This window comes from Microtus ochrogaster, chromosome 10 (genome assembly GCF_000317375.1).
Source record: "Microtus ochrogaster isolate Prairie Vole_2 chromosome 10, MicOch1.0, whole genome shotgun sequence".
Taxonomy (NCBI): Eukaryota; Metazoa; Chordata; class Mammalia; order Rodentia; family Cricetidae; genus Microtus; species Microtus ochrogaster.
This window is the reverse complement of record NC_022016.1, coordinates 39,694,967-39,710,235: the sequence shown is the minus strand read 5'-3', so window position 1 is coordinate 39,710,235 and position 15,269 is coordinate 39,694,967. Positions and strand designations below refer to the sequence as shown.

Sequence of the window (15,269 nt, the reverse complement as noted above, 5' to 3'; positions counted from 1 at the left end):
GAGTGCTGGGATTAAAGGCGTGCGCCACCACCGCCCGGCCATAAGGCTGTCCTTAAGTGCCAGTCTCAATGCATGCTTTTCAGGGTAGCAACACCTGGGAACTTGTCAACAGATCTCAAGCACCCCCCTCCCTTTTTTTTTTCCCCCTCTTAAAAGACAAGGTGTCTCTGCTTAACAGTCCTGGCTGCCCTGGAACTCACTAATAACCACCTGTGTCTGCCTCCTGAGTATTGGGATTAAAGGTTTGCAAGATAGAGTCTTAATATGTAGCCCTGGCTGGTCACAATCTCAGAGATCTACCTATCTCTGTCTCAAGATTGCTGGGATTAAAGGTTAAGTCATCTACTCTTGGTGAGTTTTGGCAGTCTACACCATGCTAGGAAGCTGGTGTCCATTGTGTACTACTGTCAACTCAAAACATTTGATTTGGTCACATCTATGTTTTAGGAATGTTCCCATTTAGGATATTATTCTCTACTTTTGTAATTTTTTAAAAAAATATTAATTAATTTATTATGTATATAGTATTCTGTCTGCTTGTATGCCTACAGGCCAGAAGAGGGCACCATACATCATTACAGATGGTTGTGAGCCACCATGTGGTTGCTGGGAATTGAACTCTGGACCTTTGGAAGAGCAGGCAGTGCTCTTAACCACACTGAGGCATCTCTCCAGCCCCCTACTTTTGTGATTTTACAGGTATAATCACCTGAAGAAATATGTCAAATTCCCCATAATTTCTGTCAATGAAATCCCAGGCTAATTAAGGAACATTATTTAACTGCCATCTCTGTGTTTTCAGAATCCACTTAGCCTAACAAGTGTTATCATAATCATTCACACTAAGCAATGATTATTATGCTGAGAAGAATCATGCAGTTTTACTCACTCTATACTAGTACAAGACATATATTTGGTAAGGGAACGACATCACTGGGGCAAGTTAAATTTGCACCATGACCACATTACAAACATTCTTCTGGATCATGTACCCAGAGTTAGTTCAGATAATCTATGAGTTTAGTCATGGAAAAGCCATCCTTTACAACTAAGCATGAAATTGGTTTTAGAGCAGTGGTTCTCAATCTGTGGATTGCAACCCCTGGGGGTGGTCTGAATGACCCTCTCACAGGGGTCACATATCAGATATTTACATTACAATTCATAATAGTAGCAAAATTATAGTTATAAAGTAGCAACAACAATAATTTTATGGTTGTCGGTCACCACAACACGAGGAACTGTATATTAAAGGGTTGCAGCATTAGAAAGGTTGAGAACCACTGTAGAGGTTATTAACCCCACTATCTGACTCCTGCTTACCTGCTGATATTGAGATCCAGGGGAATGGGGGTATAATGGGGCATCTTCTGGTGGAGGTGATTCATGCTCATCTGGGGCATCTTGGTCATCTGGTTCCTAATTTTAAAGAAAAAGAATTATGTAAGCAACATCAAACTCACTTCCAACTCTGTTGACGTAGTAACAACTTTTAAAAACTGTTTATAACTTCTGCAATCTAAGGTTCAGGGACCCTCCCCAGTCACTGAGGGGGTGGAATACTATAAAGAGTCAGAGGAACGGGATGTCTATTGTGAGGCTCCATCTCCTATAAATGCCAGGGAAGCCACACACATGGCTGTCTAAACAAGGACATCCATAGATGTTAACATGGAAGGAGGAAAGTTCATGAGATTTTAAGCCTAGACAGAGAACCATATATAGGTAAACAAGGAATGCTGAAAGCAGGAAAATTATATCCCCTAGGGAACAATCCCCTAATTATGTATCTAATACCAAATGGTCATTCCTAATGTAATAGACATGTAAGTAACTTTATACACAACTGAACACGTTATTTATACATTAAGAATATACATATATACAACATTTAAAGAAAAAGAAGCCATGAATCAAAGACAGAGCAAGGGGATGTGTGGGAATTAACTAAAAGGGGGAAAATAATGTGGCTATATTTTAATTTGAAAAAAAAATTTCATCTCCACATGTGCTATGGTTCATATTCACACACATACAGAGTAAATGAATGATGTTAAAGGCGGAAGGGAATGGAGCTAGAGAGATGAGTCATAGTAAAGAGCACTTGCTTCAAATTCAAGTCTTTTTTTTTTGTGTGGTGTTTTTTGAGACAGGGTTTCTCTGCAGCTTTAGAGGCCATCCTGGAACTAGCTCTAGTAGACTAGGCTGGTCTTGAACTCACAGAGATCTGCCTATCTCTGCCTCCCAAGTGATGGGATTAAAGGCATGTGCCACCACTGGCCAGCCAGTTCAAGTATTTTTTTTTAATTTTTATTTATTTATCTATTTATTTATTTATTTATTTATTTATTTTTTTGGTTTTTTTGAGACATGGTTTCTCTGTTCAACAGTCCTGGCTGCCCAGAAACTTGCTTTGTAGACCAGGCTGACCTCAAACTCACAGAGATCCAACTGTCTCTGCCTCCCAAGTGCTGAGATTAAAGGCACACAATACCACTGACCGGCCAAAGTTCAAGTTAATATGTAAATGTCAGTTCACAATAATTTGTTGAACTGCAATTTCAGGGAATCCAATATCCTTTTTTTCTGGCCTCCATGGACACCAAGAAGGCACATGGTGCAGACATATATACAGACAAAACACTCATACACATAAAGATTTAAAAAAAAATTAAAATTTATAATTTGGATTCTCTTAGAAGAATGAGGTTATAGCACTGTAATTTTCCAGAGGGAGGCATCCTGATTAACTTATCACTAAATATTAAAGCAAGTACAACTTTAGCAAAACCTTTAAGAAACAACACTTTCATTAATACACAACCAGTGGCCTAATAAAGAATTACTTTGCTTTCTTCCATTTCTATCTCTTGTAGACTGGTGGCTTTCTTTACCTCCTCTGGACAGAGTTCACAAGCTTTTGCAAGTGTCATTCTAGCACTATGTGATCTTTCCAAAAAATAGCCATTTGATGTTTCATTGCTTTGTACTGGGGGAGACCAATTGTTGTAAGTATATTGAGGATTGCCAGTGTATGGTCTTCTTTCGAGTTCATCTCCAAGCCATTCTACTGCCCAGGTCCATTTCCTTTTAAGATCTCCATTGCCCTTTAAAAGTAAAACCACATATACACTTAAGACGATTTGGAATATCTCAAAGAAAATTTAAAATGACGACCACCCTCACAATCTCAGGATTGTTCCCCCCCCCTTGAAATAAAGACTTGCTATGTATGTAGCTCAGGCGGTTGTTGAACCTGTTGTCCTCCTGCCTTAGCCTTGAATATTGATTTTATAGATGTATACCCACCAGTCCTGGATTAAAACAAGATCTTAACGTCATTTTTGCTTATTGTTTGTGGTACTGGGGTTTAACTCCAAGGCTTTGTATATTCTGGGTAAGTAGTATACCACAGAGCTATATATAGCCTTAGCCTTTAAAATAGGATCTTTAACTCTGATTCAAATTTCTATGAAATTACAAGAAAATACCCTCACCTGCAGGATTTGGTAAGCAACAGGACAACTGCTAAAGAGAGCTACCATACATTTTATACACTGGTATGCTCTTTTTTGATAGTGATTCTTAGAACGCTGGATTGTGTCAAACAGCCCATCTCGGTCATCTGGAATTCCTTTAAGGGCATTATGAATTCTGAAAAACAATCAGAAGATAAAAACTTCTAAAATCTAAGAGAAGCTAACATTTATTGAGTGCTATTACATGTCACCCAGTAAATGCCTGTGAGTTCAGTTGTTTCATACTGGACAGCAAATATTATGAAACCTTGGAGAAGATGACAAAATAAACAGCTTGCCTAGGGTCCTACAGTTGCCAACCAATCTGACTCAAGTCTGTGCATTTAACTTTACTTGTTCAAATTGCCCTTCTTAGGAAGTTTAAATACATTACCAGAAGCAAAGTCAAAACACTCAAGAATAACACAAACTTTAAAAAGTTAAGAAACAAGTTCACAAACTCCGTAGTTGAGAATAATCTGATTTTTGTCTTTTGTTTTTTGAGGAAGGGTCTCATTATGTAACAAAGAATGGCTTTGACCTCTCAATCTAACTGTCACAGTCTCTCAACTACTGAGATTATATGCTTGTAACACCATGCCCAGTGCCTGGTTTTTTTTTTTTTTTTTTGTGTTAGACATTACCTGCCAATAAACAAAATGACATACCTGTAAGACTAAGTAGTCATTTAGCCATAAAAAAGGAAATAAAATACCAATATATGCTATAATGGTAAATGAACCTTGCAAACATTACACTGAAGGAAAATAACTGCTAAAGGAAAAAAATGCCAAATGTTGTACTTACATTTTGGCAAAATGATAGGAAAAGGCAAACTCACAGAAGAAAGGAGATTTAAATGGTTGTCAGGATGGGAAAGGAACAAGAATGTATAAATGGCTACAGGCTTCTTGCTGTTTGATCTAAGATACTACATATAAATCCTACTTCTCAATTTTTTTTTTTTTGGAGGGGGAGCGGTGCTGAGGGTGAGGACCAGTGCAACCCATGTTAGATAAGCTCTCTGTCACTAAACCACTCCCAATCCTTACCTTCATTTTTACAAACTTATATACAAGTGCTAAAATATTACTTTCCACTAATATCAATAGTTTTCCAGATACCATCTTTAAACAGTATTAGCTTGATGTTGCTTCTTCATGTCTAACAAAACAGGACACATGGGAAGACATGACAAAACTTCCTTCTTCCTGGTTTTTGTCAAAACAGGGTTTTTCTGTGCAGCGTTGGCTGTCCTTTGTAGACCAGGCTGGCCTCGAACTTACAGCGATTCACCTTTCTCTATGAGATGATTTTCAAGCTTGAGTTAAAATGACTACTTTCTTTCTCACAGTTAATCCAACTTGGTTTCATATTATATGCTAAGAAGAGAATTTGATATGTTTAACTAGAAAGCTACAAATTCTTTTCTATTTTTTGAGAAAGGATCATGCTATGTAGTCTCCGCTGGCTCAGAACTCAAAGGGATCTGCCTGCCTCTGCATTGGAATGCTGGAATTAAAAGTTCATATATGCCATTACTCCCTAAAAGCTATAATCTCTTACACTGTTTTAAGAAGGAAAATACTAGAAGCTAAACTACATTAAAATTTATCTTAGGAGTGAAGTATCAATGGTGACAGCTTTGAACATTTTGCCTCCAAGAAAACAGAAACTTTGCTTACTGCTATTTTTATAACAGTAATTGGAAACATATAATGCTAAAAAGATAATTTCATAGTTTGAATCTGTAAATTCTGGCATTTGCAATCTTCCACTAAGACTAAACATTGGCATTAAAAAAAAGGTTTAAATTATTTTATTTGTAGATGTAGGAGTGCTTTTCCTGCATTGTGTATGTATATATGTATATATATATATATATACACACACACACACACACGTGCCTGGTGCCTTTAGCAGCCAGAAGAGGGTTGTCGGTTACATACAGAGGGTTTTGAATCACTATGTGGGTGTTAGGAACCAAATATGAGTCACCTCAAAAAGATGGCCAAGCCATTCTACAACCCCAAGAATGGGTAATCTTAAAAATCAGTACTTAAAGTGCTGTTAGCTATCTGTGATCATGAATAAAGTAGAAAATAATTTGAGTTGCCCAGAACCAGCACTTTCCTAGCAGAGGTTGAATAAAGTGACTCCGCCTTGTTTCCCCTTCTAACTCTGAACAAGTATTTGCTTTTGCTGTTTTAAATGGTATACCAGCATAGCACTGAAGTGCAGTCTAGTGTTCCTAAGCTGTGATGCATCTTACAGAAAATGTTTACTAAAGAAGCTCACATCGGGTGTGAGGTGTAAGCTATTGGCTGTAAATTCAACGTTAATGAGTTAGCAGTAATCTATTAAGATAACCAATATATTTCCGTGTGTGCAGGTGTGCATGCCTGTCAGTGAATAGCTGGAGAGAACTGGTTTTCTTTTCTTTTTGGTTTTGAGACAGGGTTTCTCTGTAGTTTTGGAGCCTGTCCTGGAACTAGCTGTTGTAGACCAGGATGGCCACAAACTCAGAGATCTGCCTGTCTACCTCCTGAGTGCTGGGATCAAGGGCATGCACCACCACCGCCCAGCAAGAACTGGTTTTCTTTTTAAAAATCGCGTAGGACTAAACACAGGTCATCAGGCAGAAGCCAAGTATCCTTACCTACTGAGTTATTTTGTTGTTCCACCTACGAACTCTCTCTTTTTTGTTAAAGGCCTCCCTACAGCCCTGGCTAGTTTGGAACTCAACTCAGCCTCCCAAGTGCCGGGATTAAAGATCTGTATTCTCTGTGTCCTCCTCACCTAAGGACTACCTTTGTGTCATGAGGTTAGTTCTAAAACTAATGTAATCTAAAACTAAAATAATTCTTAGGCTTAAATGAATTCACATGTATACAAAAGTCTATTGATGGTTTTCTTTAAGTAAAAAACAATTCAGTTAAATCATGTTTAAAGTATTTTTACCTGTGAGTTTGCCAGGAGTCCTCAATTAGTAAGATTTGTAAAAGCAGATCCAAATAGGGTCGGAGTTCATAAGTATAGGAATATGCAACCTAGAAATAGGTAAGACACAGTGAATAATGGATAAATGGGTAACAAATCAAGTCATAGAGATTTAGCAATGGTTATAGTTTCTTAACCTGCCAAAGAAGTTCACTGAGGACGGTAGATGAGAACTGAGGATTCTCCCAGCAGCAAAAGCGAAGCAATTTGACGGTCTCATCAGAGTTACTGCAGTCTTCAATAATTTTCTTCACATAACTTGTTCTCACAAATAAAATATCTACCACATTTTGCTGAATTGGCATTATAGGTTGTGATAAATTAGGATCACCAAAAGGATTTGGAAGAGAAGGATTACCTACAATACAGATTTGTCACCAATGAACAACCAATAAGCTTCTCCACAGTAACAATGTAGACATCTAAGAAAATAGCCTGTTTTAGAAAAATGAGCTGCAAAAGTCAAGTTTCCTAAGCATAATGAAGAAATATAGACTATGCTACAATGATTAGGTATACTAACATGAAAAATTTTAGAAATTTAACACAATAGAAAGCAGAAAGATTCATATTAATGTGAAAAAAGTACAGAACTTGTAAATAAAATGTCATAAGCACGGACCTTCCTTCACATCCTTACTTTGTATTTATCTTCGGTATTATATTTAATTTAGTTCTAGATCTGACCCAGAGTATTCAAAACTATTGCCAAGGATATATTACCATTGATAGAAGACTGCATTCTTGAGGAGACATTGCAACAGCGGATTAGCTGTGACACTACCGAGTATAATTTGCCTAATTCAGCATACTGATATTTAATCGGAGGACCAGGACCTTCATCTAAGGACACAAGCATAAAGGTAGCAGGCACACTCAGTTTCAGCAGCTGTGTCTTCTCTGCCACACCTGCAGTCAAAAGAGAGACAGGAAACAGGCAGGAGAAAATGGGGAAGGAAAACATTAGGATAGAAAGAACTTTGTAGGGGGGGGGGTGGCGCACGCCTTTAATCCCAGCACTCGGGAGGCAGAGGCAGGCGGATCTCTGTGAGTTCGAGGCCAGCCTGGTCTACAAGAGCTAGTTCCAGAACAGGCACCAAAAGCTACGGAGAAACCTTGTCTCGAGAAAAAAAAAAAAAGAAGGAAAGAACTTTGTGAACAAAATCAGCAGTTATTAGCCAACTTGCTCTGTAGCTTCCATGTCTCAACCTTTTCAGACTGGAATTACAGGCAAACCATCATATTCCACTCAGCATATACTTGAGTTGTAAGAATCTGAACTCCTGTACAAGCACTTTAACTGCTGAGCCACCTTTCTAATCCTGGTCTATCACCTTTTCTTTTTTTTCTCTTTTTTGGAGATAGGGCTTCCCGATATAGTCCTAACTCTTCTAGAAGTTACTATGCAGACCAGGTTGGCCTCAAATTCAGAGATCTACTTGCATCTGGTATTATGCCTAACCCTTGCCTATCACTTTATAATCAGGAACACATTGTTCTTACTTGAATTCAGACTTATTACAGGACATATATCTTCTGTCCAAGTTAATTAAAATAAACACCAAAATAACATAAAAATTATTTGTGCTTTTTTTTTGGGGGGGGGGGGGAACATCTCATTGTCATCTGGTTGGTCTAGAACTCACCACTCATTATTAGGGAGACTGACCTCAAACTCACAGATCAGTCTGCCTCCCTAGTGCTAAAAATTAAAGGTGTGTCCCCACCCTTCAGTGTTGGAATGTGCATATTTGTGGTAGACAAGTTTTTTCCCCCAATCTTTTGCAACAAATAATGGTAGAAGACAATAGAGCACAATATTTAGGTTCCGTTCTAGTAGTAACTGAACAGGAACCAACAGATATTAGAAAGAGCAAGTTACTTTGAGGAGAGCTGTCAAACGAGGCAGCCCTGTTCCAAGGAATTCAACACCCTCATACAGACAGATATGCATGTAAAACACCAATGTATATAAAATAATAAAGCAAACAGATGCAGTATCATCGATTAAGGAGGCAAAACTTTAATAGAGTCTCAGTTGTGTTTACCAGAGGTATTAAAAAAAAGCACACAGGGGAAAAGGTTTGCTACAAAGAAAAAAGAAATCCTTATTTTACCATTTGACCTTCTGAATGACTTATCATTTAACATAATACTTTAACAGAGATTATGAAAATTTCACTTCTTACCTAAATTGGCATACATTACAAACAAGTTGAAATACTGCTGTAAATGACGACCATGTTCTGAAACTTCCCTCCTTAAGAGATTTAGTACTGCTCTTAATAAGTGGTCACTTAAGCTTAAGTTGTCATAAGCCTGTAAAGGAGAAAACACAAGCTAATAAGGCGTGTGACGCCACCAACTGGTGATAATTGTATTCTTATAAAAAGGGGACATGTATGCATATGTTGAACACAAAAATACCTTTTTGGAATCTATCTTGCCTATCACCACTAGACTGATCCAAGGCCATGTGTATGCTAATGCTAGAGAAGAACTTTGCCACTGAGCTATATCCCAAGATCTCTTCTTACTAATAGATAATGGTCTAAACTAAATTGGACCAAGCTGGCTTTTGAATTTGCAATCCTCTAGCTTTAGCTTCCAAAGTGGTTGAGATTATAGGCCTGTTCCACAAACTATTAAAAGGATTTGATTCTTGGTAAAGGAAATGAAAATCTCAAGTAGGTTTCTTATTTTTTTTCTTTTTCATTTTATTAATTTTGTTTTGAGATAGGGTCTCAATATGTAGAACCTAGGTGGGCTTTCAATTCTCAATCCCCCTGCCTCAGCTTCCCAAGATTTATAGGCACGTGCCACCACACTCAGCTTTTGAGTTAATTATAGATTTTTCACTTTGCTGCAATTAAAAAAAAATTCATTAAAAAAATCCACCAAGGGCTGGAGAGATGGCTCAGTGGTTAAGCGCATTGCCTGCTCTTCCAAAGGTCCTGAGTTCAATTCCCAGCAACCACATGGTGGCTCACAACCATCTGTAATGTAATGAGGTCTGGTGCCCTCTTCTGGCCTGCAGACATACACACAGAAAGAATATTGTATACATAATAAATAAATTTAAAAAAATCCACCAAAATGAAGTATATAGGAACATCTCACATGGAAGCACTATTTTGTAAGCTAACTAAAAAATAGGGCTGGTGAGAGAACTCAATGGGTAAAGGAGCTTACCACCCAAACAGAGGACTAGAAGTTTGATTCCTAGTACCTACATGGTGGAAGGAGAGAACTGACTCCCACACGTTATCCTTTGGCCTCTACACTTGTGCTGTGGCACATGCACAACATCCCATACATAATAAATGTTTAAAAAGCATACACATACATACACATAAAAACTTATAACTTTACAAAAATTCCCTTCTGTGCTAGGGATAGAAACTAGAGCACCAGAGTCTATTTTAGGAATGCTCTCTACCACCAAATCATATCCCAGGCTACCCATATTTTTTTAAAGGGCAAATAATCATTGCTGCTTTTTATCTAGTAATTTTAATGGAATTCAGGATCAGGCTTTGTTACTTTGGTAAACATTAAAAAAAAAAGCATTCAAGTTTCTCTCTTTAACTTCAGGAAAACACATTTGGGGGTGGGTAATACACAAATAATTATAAACAAAGGGACAATTACCTGACTAGAAGGTCCAGGAGATGCAAAAGGTGAAGGACAAGGCCCATCTTGCAAGGAAAAATGTGCAATGAAGACTATAAGTTTAGCAAATGCGCCTCTCACTTCTGCACTAGGGCATTCCAAAAGGTATTCAGAAAAACGATTTGAAACATTAAAAAGAACATTGTGAGCAAACCAAAATCGCACATTCTTGCTGTGACGAAGGAGAATACACAATGCATCATACCTAAAACAAAACAAACCACAACTATAAATTCAGTTCACTTTTCCTACAGTAAAGGGATGGATCGCTAGGAAACAAAAGACAGCAAACATCTTTTTTTACTGAAGGCAGCAGCAATAATGATCACTTCTAGTATTAACATTAAAATGACTGATACGGAGCTGGGCATGCATCTCAGTTGGATCTGAGTTCTAGGCTAGTTTGGTCTACAGGAGTTCTAGGTTAGCTAGATCTACAGAAAAATCTTGTGGGCGTTGGGGGTAGAGACATGACTACTATATGACTTGGCCTAATCTCATGGAATTACAAAATAGGTGAAAGCTTGCATTGGTTACTAAAAAACCATTAAAAGGGCTGGAGAGATGGCTCAGAGGTTAAGAGCATTGCCTGCTCTTCCAAAGGTCCTGAGTTCAATTCTCAGCAACCACATGGTGGCTCACAACCATCTGTAATGAGGTCTAGTGCCCTCTTCTGGCCTGCAGGCATAACACAGAAAGAATATTGTATACATAATGAATAAATAAATATTTAAAAAAAATAAAAAACCATTAATAGCCAGGTGGCAATGGTTCCTGGCCTACATACAGAGTTTCAGGACAGGACAGTGAGAGCTACACATAGAAACCTTGTCTTAAAAACCAACAAAACAAAAAAAAACCCAAAACCAAAACACATTATTAAATGATGACAAAATCCCTTCTTTCCTTATTGAACTATCTTCTGGATAAGTAAAAAAAAAAAAAAGAAAAAAATATATATATAGATTTAGTGTGTATAACTTAAAGGACTATTTGCAAGAATAGGCTCTCCCCTTCCACTATGTGGGTTCTGGGGATCAAACTCAGTTGTCAGGTTTAGTGGTTAAGAGCTTTTACCCACTGAAACATCACTGGCCCTTAATAAGGAACAATTACTAAGTAGATATAGCTGGTCAGTAGTGGCACATGCCTTTAGTTCCAGAACTCAGGAGGAAGAGGCAGATGGATAGCTGAGTTTGAGGCCAGCCTGGTCTACAAAGCAAGTTCCAGGATAGACAGGGTTACTAGAGAAACCCTATCTGGGGAAAAAAACAAAACAAAACAAAAAACCAAAAAAAAACAAAAAACCCCAGAAACCAAAACAAAACAAACCCCAAAAATACCAAGGCATTATGATGGTATCTGTATTTTTTTAACAATTTTTTTACACTTAAATTTATGTCAAGTATTTTAGTGTGATTTCTCTCATTATTGATTACATTTTTAAAAAAATCTGCCTTTTAGATGTGAAACAATGATATTAGGGATCTGAAAAAAAATAAAACAAAACACTCTATTAAAGAACTCCACCAAATTTTAAATAGGAATAAAAATCCAAAACCAGGTACCAATCACTGGCAGAGCCACGAACTATTTTCTTTGTGTGAAATCCTGTAGTAAAGAGGAACCTAGCAGCAAGCTGAATACTAATCATAGTGATTTCTTCTGCTTCAGGAGACAGGTGATCTTGCCCTAAAAAACAAAACAAAACAAAAAACATATACACATTTTTAAAAACAATCAAAACTTCTGTTCAAGCCCCATTTTCAAATAAACTTGTACTCTGTGTTCTCAGTTTATTAAAATAAATAGAACTCTTCTCAGATTACTTATAAAAATTCTTATACCTAGGGGGAGGGAAATGGGAGGCTTTGGGGAGGTGGAAACTTTTTTCTTTTCTTTTTTCCTTTTCTCAATAAAAAAAAAAAAATTCTTATACCTGAATTTAGCACAAAGAAAAAAAGCCAGCCATGCTGTATCACTTTAATCCCAGTACTCAGGAGGTAGAGGCAGGCAGGATTGTTACACAGAGAAATCCCATCTCAAAAAAAAAAAAAAAAAAAAAAACAAACAACTCCCCTCAACCCAAAAAAAATCAACCAAACAAAAAAAACCCCAAGGCAGTGTTCCAACTACCATACACAAGGCCCTGGGTTCAAATCCCAGCATCACATTCAAACACATGGATCTCTGACAGGCTCCAAAGCTACAGAGAAACCCTGTCTTGGGGAGGGGTGGTAGGTAGGTAGGGGGTAGGTGAAGCAAAGCTTATTCCTATCAATAAATAAGAATTACTCTATGCTGTAAGAAGCTACCTTGACACTTACCTGGAGGAGGGTTTAAGTAAACACCATTACATGTAAGTAGTTTTTTCATAAACTGAAAGTATTCCAAACTGTACTGCATTCGGTTGTGCATGAACTGTACATTCTGCTTCCGTACACTTCTCTCAATGGCCGATGGCATAACAATCTGATGGGGCCTTGTGGCGATAGCAATCTCTGATATGTATCTTAGCAGTTCATCATCATGGTCTATTGTGTCCATTCGTTCATAAAAAAGTATGTAAGCATTCCACCACCTTTTCTGGCGCCTGTATGACATGCGCTTCATCATGTGATCGAACACTTCTCCCATATACTCGCCACCAAAACATTGGTTTTTCATTTCTTCGTCGTCATCCATTTTACACTCTGTTACATCGCCATCATCAAATTTATACCAGCGATTCTTTTCACCATCTCCTCCATTCCTCTGAATGATGTAAGAGTAGTAATGTCCTCCACTTGCTTGACCACTGTGCACAAGCACACCCACAAGTCTGTACTTTGTGCTTCCTGCTTTCTCTTCAGACTGCTCATTCTGTTGTATCAGTTGACTTTCTGGGTTTACATTATCCCCTTCCAGCTTAGCAACACCTGCAACTGTGTAAGGTTCCATGTCTAACTCTCGAGGAAATTCAAAGTAATCGTTGAACTTGATTGCACATTCTCTTTCCCAGTCATAATCGAATCGTTTTAGTTGGATAGCAAGAACAGGAGGTAATTTTTTAATTAGCAAACGCTTTACAGTATCAACCTAAAATAAAGAGAATAGATACAATCCACTATAAAAAACAAACCAAAATCCAAACAACCACCACCACTCCCAAATCAGAAAGTGAACCTAGGGTGTCACACATGCTATGCAAGCGCTTGTCCTTTAGCTATACCTCCAATTCTTTTTTGTCCAGATTTATTTTGAACTTGCTTTGTAGCTCAGACAGGTCTTGAATATGTTATCCTCTTGCTTTAGCCTCCTGAAGTAGTTGAGGTTACAGCATTAAGACCAGACCAGGCAAACCTTTTCTCTTGGATTCTTTTTTTTTTTTTTTTTTTTTTAAAAGATAGGGCCTCATAGGGTCCATATGTTTTCCCTTCTGTAGTTGCGAATCACTACATCTAGCTCTTTAAGCAAATTATGTGTAAGTATACCATATGTGTGCCTAGTTGCTGAGGAGACCAGACAAGGGCAATAGATTCCCTGAAACTGGAACGACACACAACTGTGAACTTCCATGTGGATGTTAGAAACTGAATCCAGGTCCTACACAAGAGAGTAAGCATTCTTCTTCACTGCTGAGGTATCTCTCCAGCCTCTTAAGCAAACTCTTAACAAAAAACAACAAAAATACAACTACGATATCAAGTTTTCATAAGTTATTTGGATTGCAATCATAAAGTATTTGAGAAGCTGATGTAAATGTAACTGGTTAATATGAAAACGGCCTATACCAGTGATTACAAATTGCTAAAATTAGTCATTGACACATTACTTACTGCCTGGTTTCTATACTGTCCTTGCCTACAGCCATTTATTATTTATAGTTATCAACAAAGGTTGTCTACTGTAAATAAACTGAAGAAACAGTTTACTTTTTCTTCATTGCTCATAATCCCAATGTAGACTTTAATACTTTTCTAAGTGTGTGGTAGGCCACACAACACAGTTAACTTAGACTTGAAATACTTTGGAAGTCAAAAAAGATAAACATAATTTACTATTTATACATTTAGATATCCTTCTTCCTTGAAGAGTTACATTCCCATAGAAAGATCCAATTAGAAAGTAAAGAACAATTTTACTCTATTTAAAAAACTAATAGTTTCAGCAAAATAATCCTAAACATAAGAGGAAAAATGTTTTCCTCCATCAGCTCTATTAATTCACATAAGCAATTACAATTTTATATTTCCTAGTCTTTTCTGGCACTACTTTTAAACTTCCTTCCCCCAACACACACACACATACACAAACACACTCTGCTTTTTTTTTTATTGTCACAACAAAGGAAGATTTAAAAAAAAAATAAAAAAAGTGACTTACAGGTCTACCTCTAAACTCCAAGTCCCCCACCCCCTGCTTCTTTTTATAAAGAACCTACCAAGTCCAATTTGTGCTGATCATATTCTTCACTGGAATGTAGTCCGCTTACCAGGACTTAAAAGACTGGAATGTCTTTCCCTTACCAGGAGCTATCAACTATCAATGGCTCCCAGAATTATCATAATTAACAGACAATACATACCTTTTTATTGCATTTTTCACAATGATAAGCATTTGCCCCTTCTAATAAATCTCCTTTGACGTACTGTTCCAGAGAATCAAGAAGATTTTGGTGGTTTCTAATGTCTACATTCAGAGTCGTAAAAGATTCTTCACATTCGTACCTAAAGACATTATTTAAGAATTATCAGAAAAGGATTTACTCTTTAGTTCTCTAAATATTTCATAATTTATATATTTAATGAAAAACAAAACTCCTAAGTCAGAATTCTACTAATACCAATAGATTTCTTGGTTATTTAGACTGTGCTGGTCACTACATTAGATTATATACTCTTCATGACAAATTTGATAGAGAACTATCACCGCCCACACTTGAGTGAAATTGATTCTGAAAGGTTAACTTAGTCAAAAGAAATAGGTGAAATGGAAATTAAGAGTAATTGGGTGGTGGTGTCGCCCACCTTTAATCTAACACTCTCTGAATTTGAGGCCAGCCTGGTTCACAGAAGGAATTCCAGGATAGCCAAGGCT

At 37.3% G+C, this 15,269-nt stretch overlaps 1 protein-coding gene across 7 annotated transcripts in view; it reads right to left on the bottom strand.

The window, feature by feature from the left end:
- The window catches only part of Usp9x (ubiquitin specific peptidase 9 X-linked), a 107,303-nt gene that overhangs the window by 2,476 nt on the left and 89,558 nt on the right, over positions 1–15,269 (bottom strand). For 5 of the 7 annotated variants that reach the window (XM_013348365.2, XM_013348364.2, XM_013348367.2 and 2 more), the window contains exons 34-44: positions 14,758–14,899; positions 12,518–13,268; positions 11,759–11,882; positions 10,170–10,395; positions 8,708–8,837; positions 7,242–7,427; positions 6,656–6,876; positions 6,480–6,568; positions 3,498–3,654; positions 2,847–3,107; positions 1,324–1,419 (exon numbers count right to left, since the gene is read on the bottom strand). In XM_013348365.2, the coding sequence (XP_013203819.1) occupies positions 1,324–1,419; positions 2,847–3,107; positions 3,498–3,654; positions 6,480–6,568; positions 6,656–6,876; positions 7,242–7,427; positions 8,708–8,837; positions 10,170–10,395; positions 11,759–11,882; positions 12,518–13,268; positions 14,758–14,899 (2,383 nt within the window). The remainder of the gene's footprint in view (positions 1–1,323; positions 1,420–2,846; positions 3,108–3,497; positions 3,655–6,479; positions 6,569–6,655; positions 6,877–7,241; positions 7,428–8,707; positions 8,838–10,169; positions 10,396–11,758; positions 11,883–12,517; positions 13,269–14,757; positions 14,900–15,269) is intronic. The other 2 variants (XM_005352861.2, XM_013348368.2) reach the window with 1 other exon arrangement.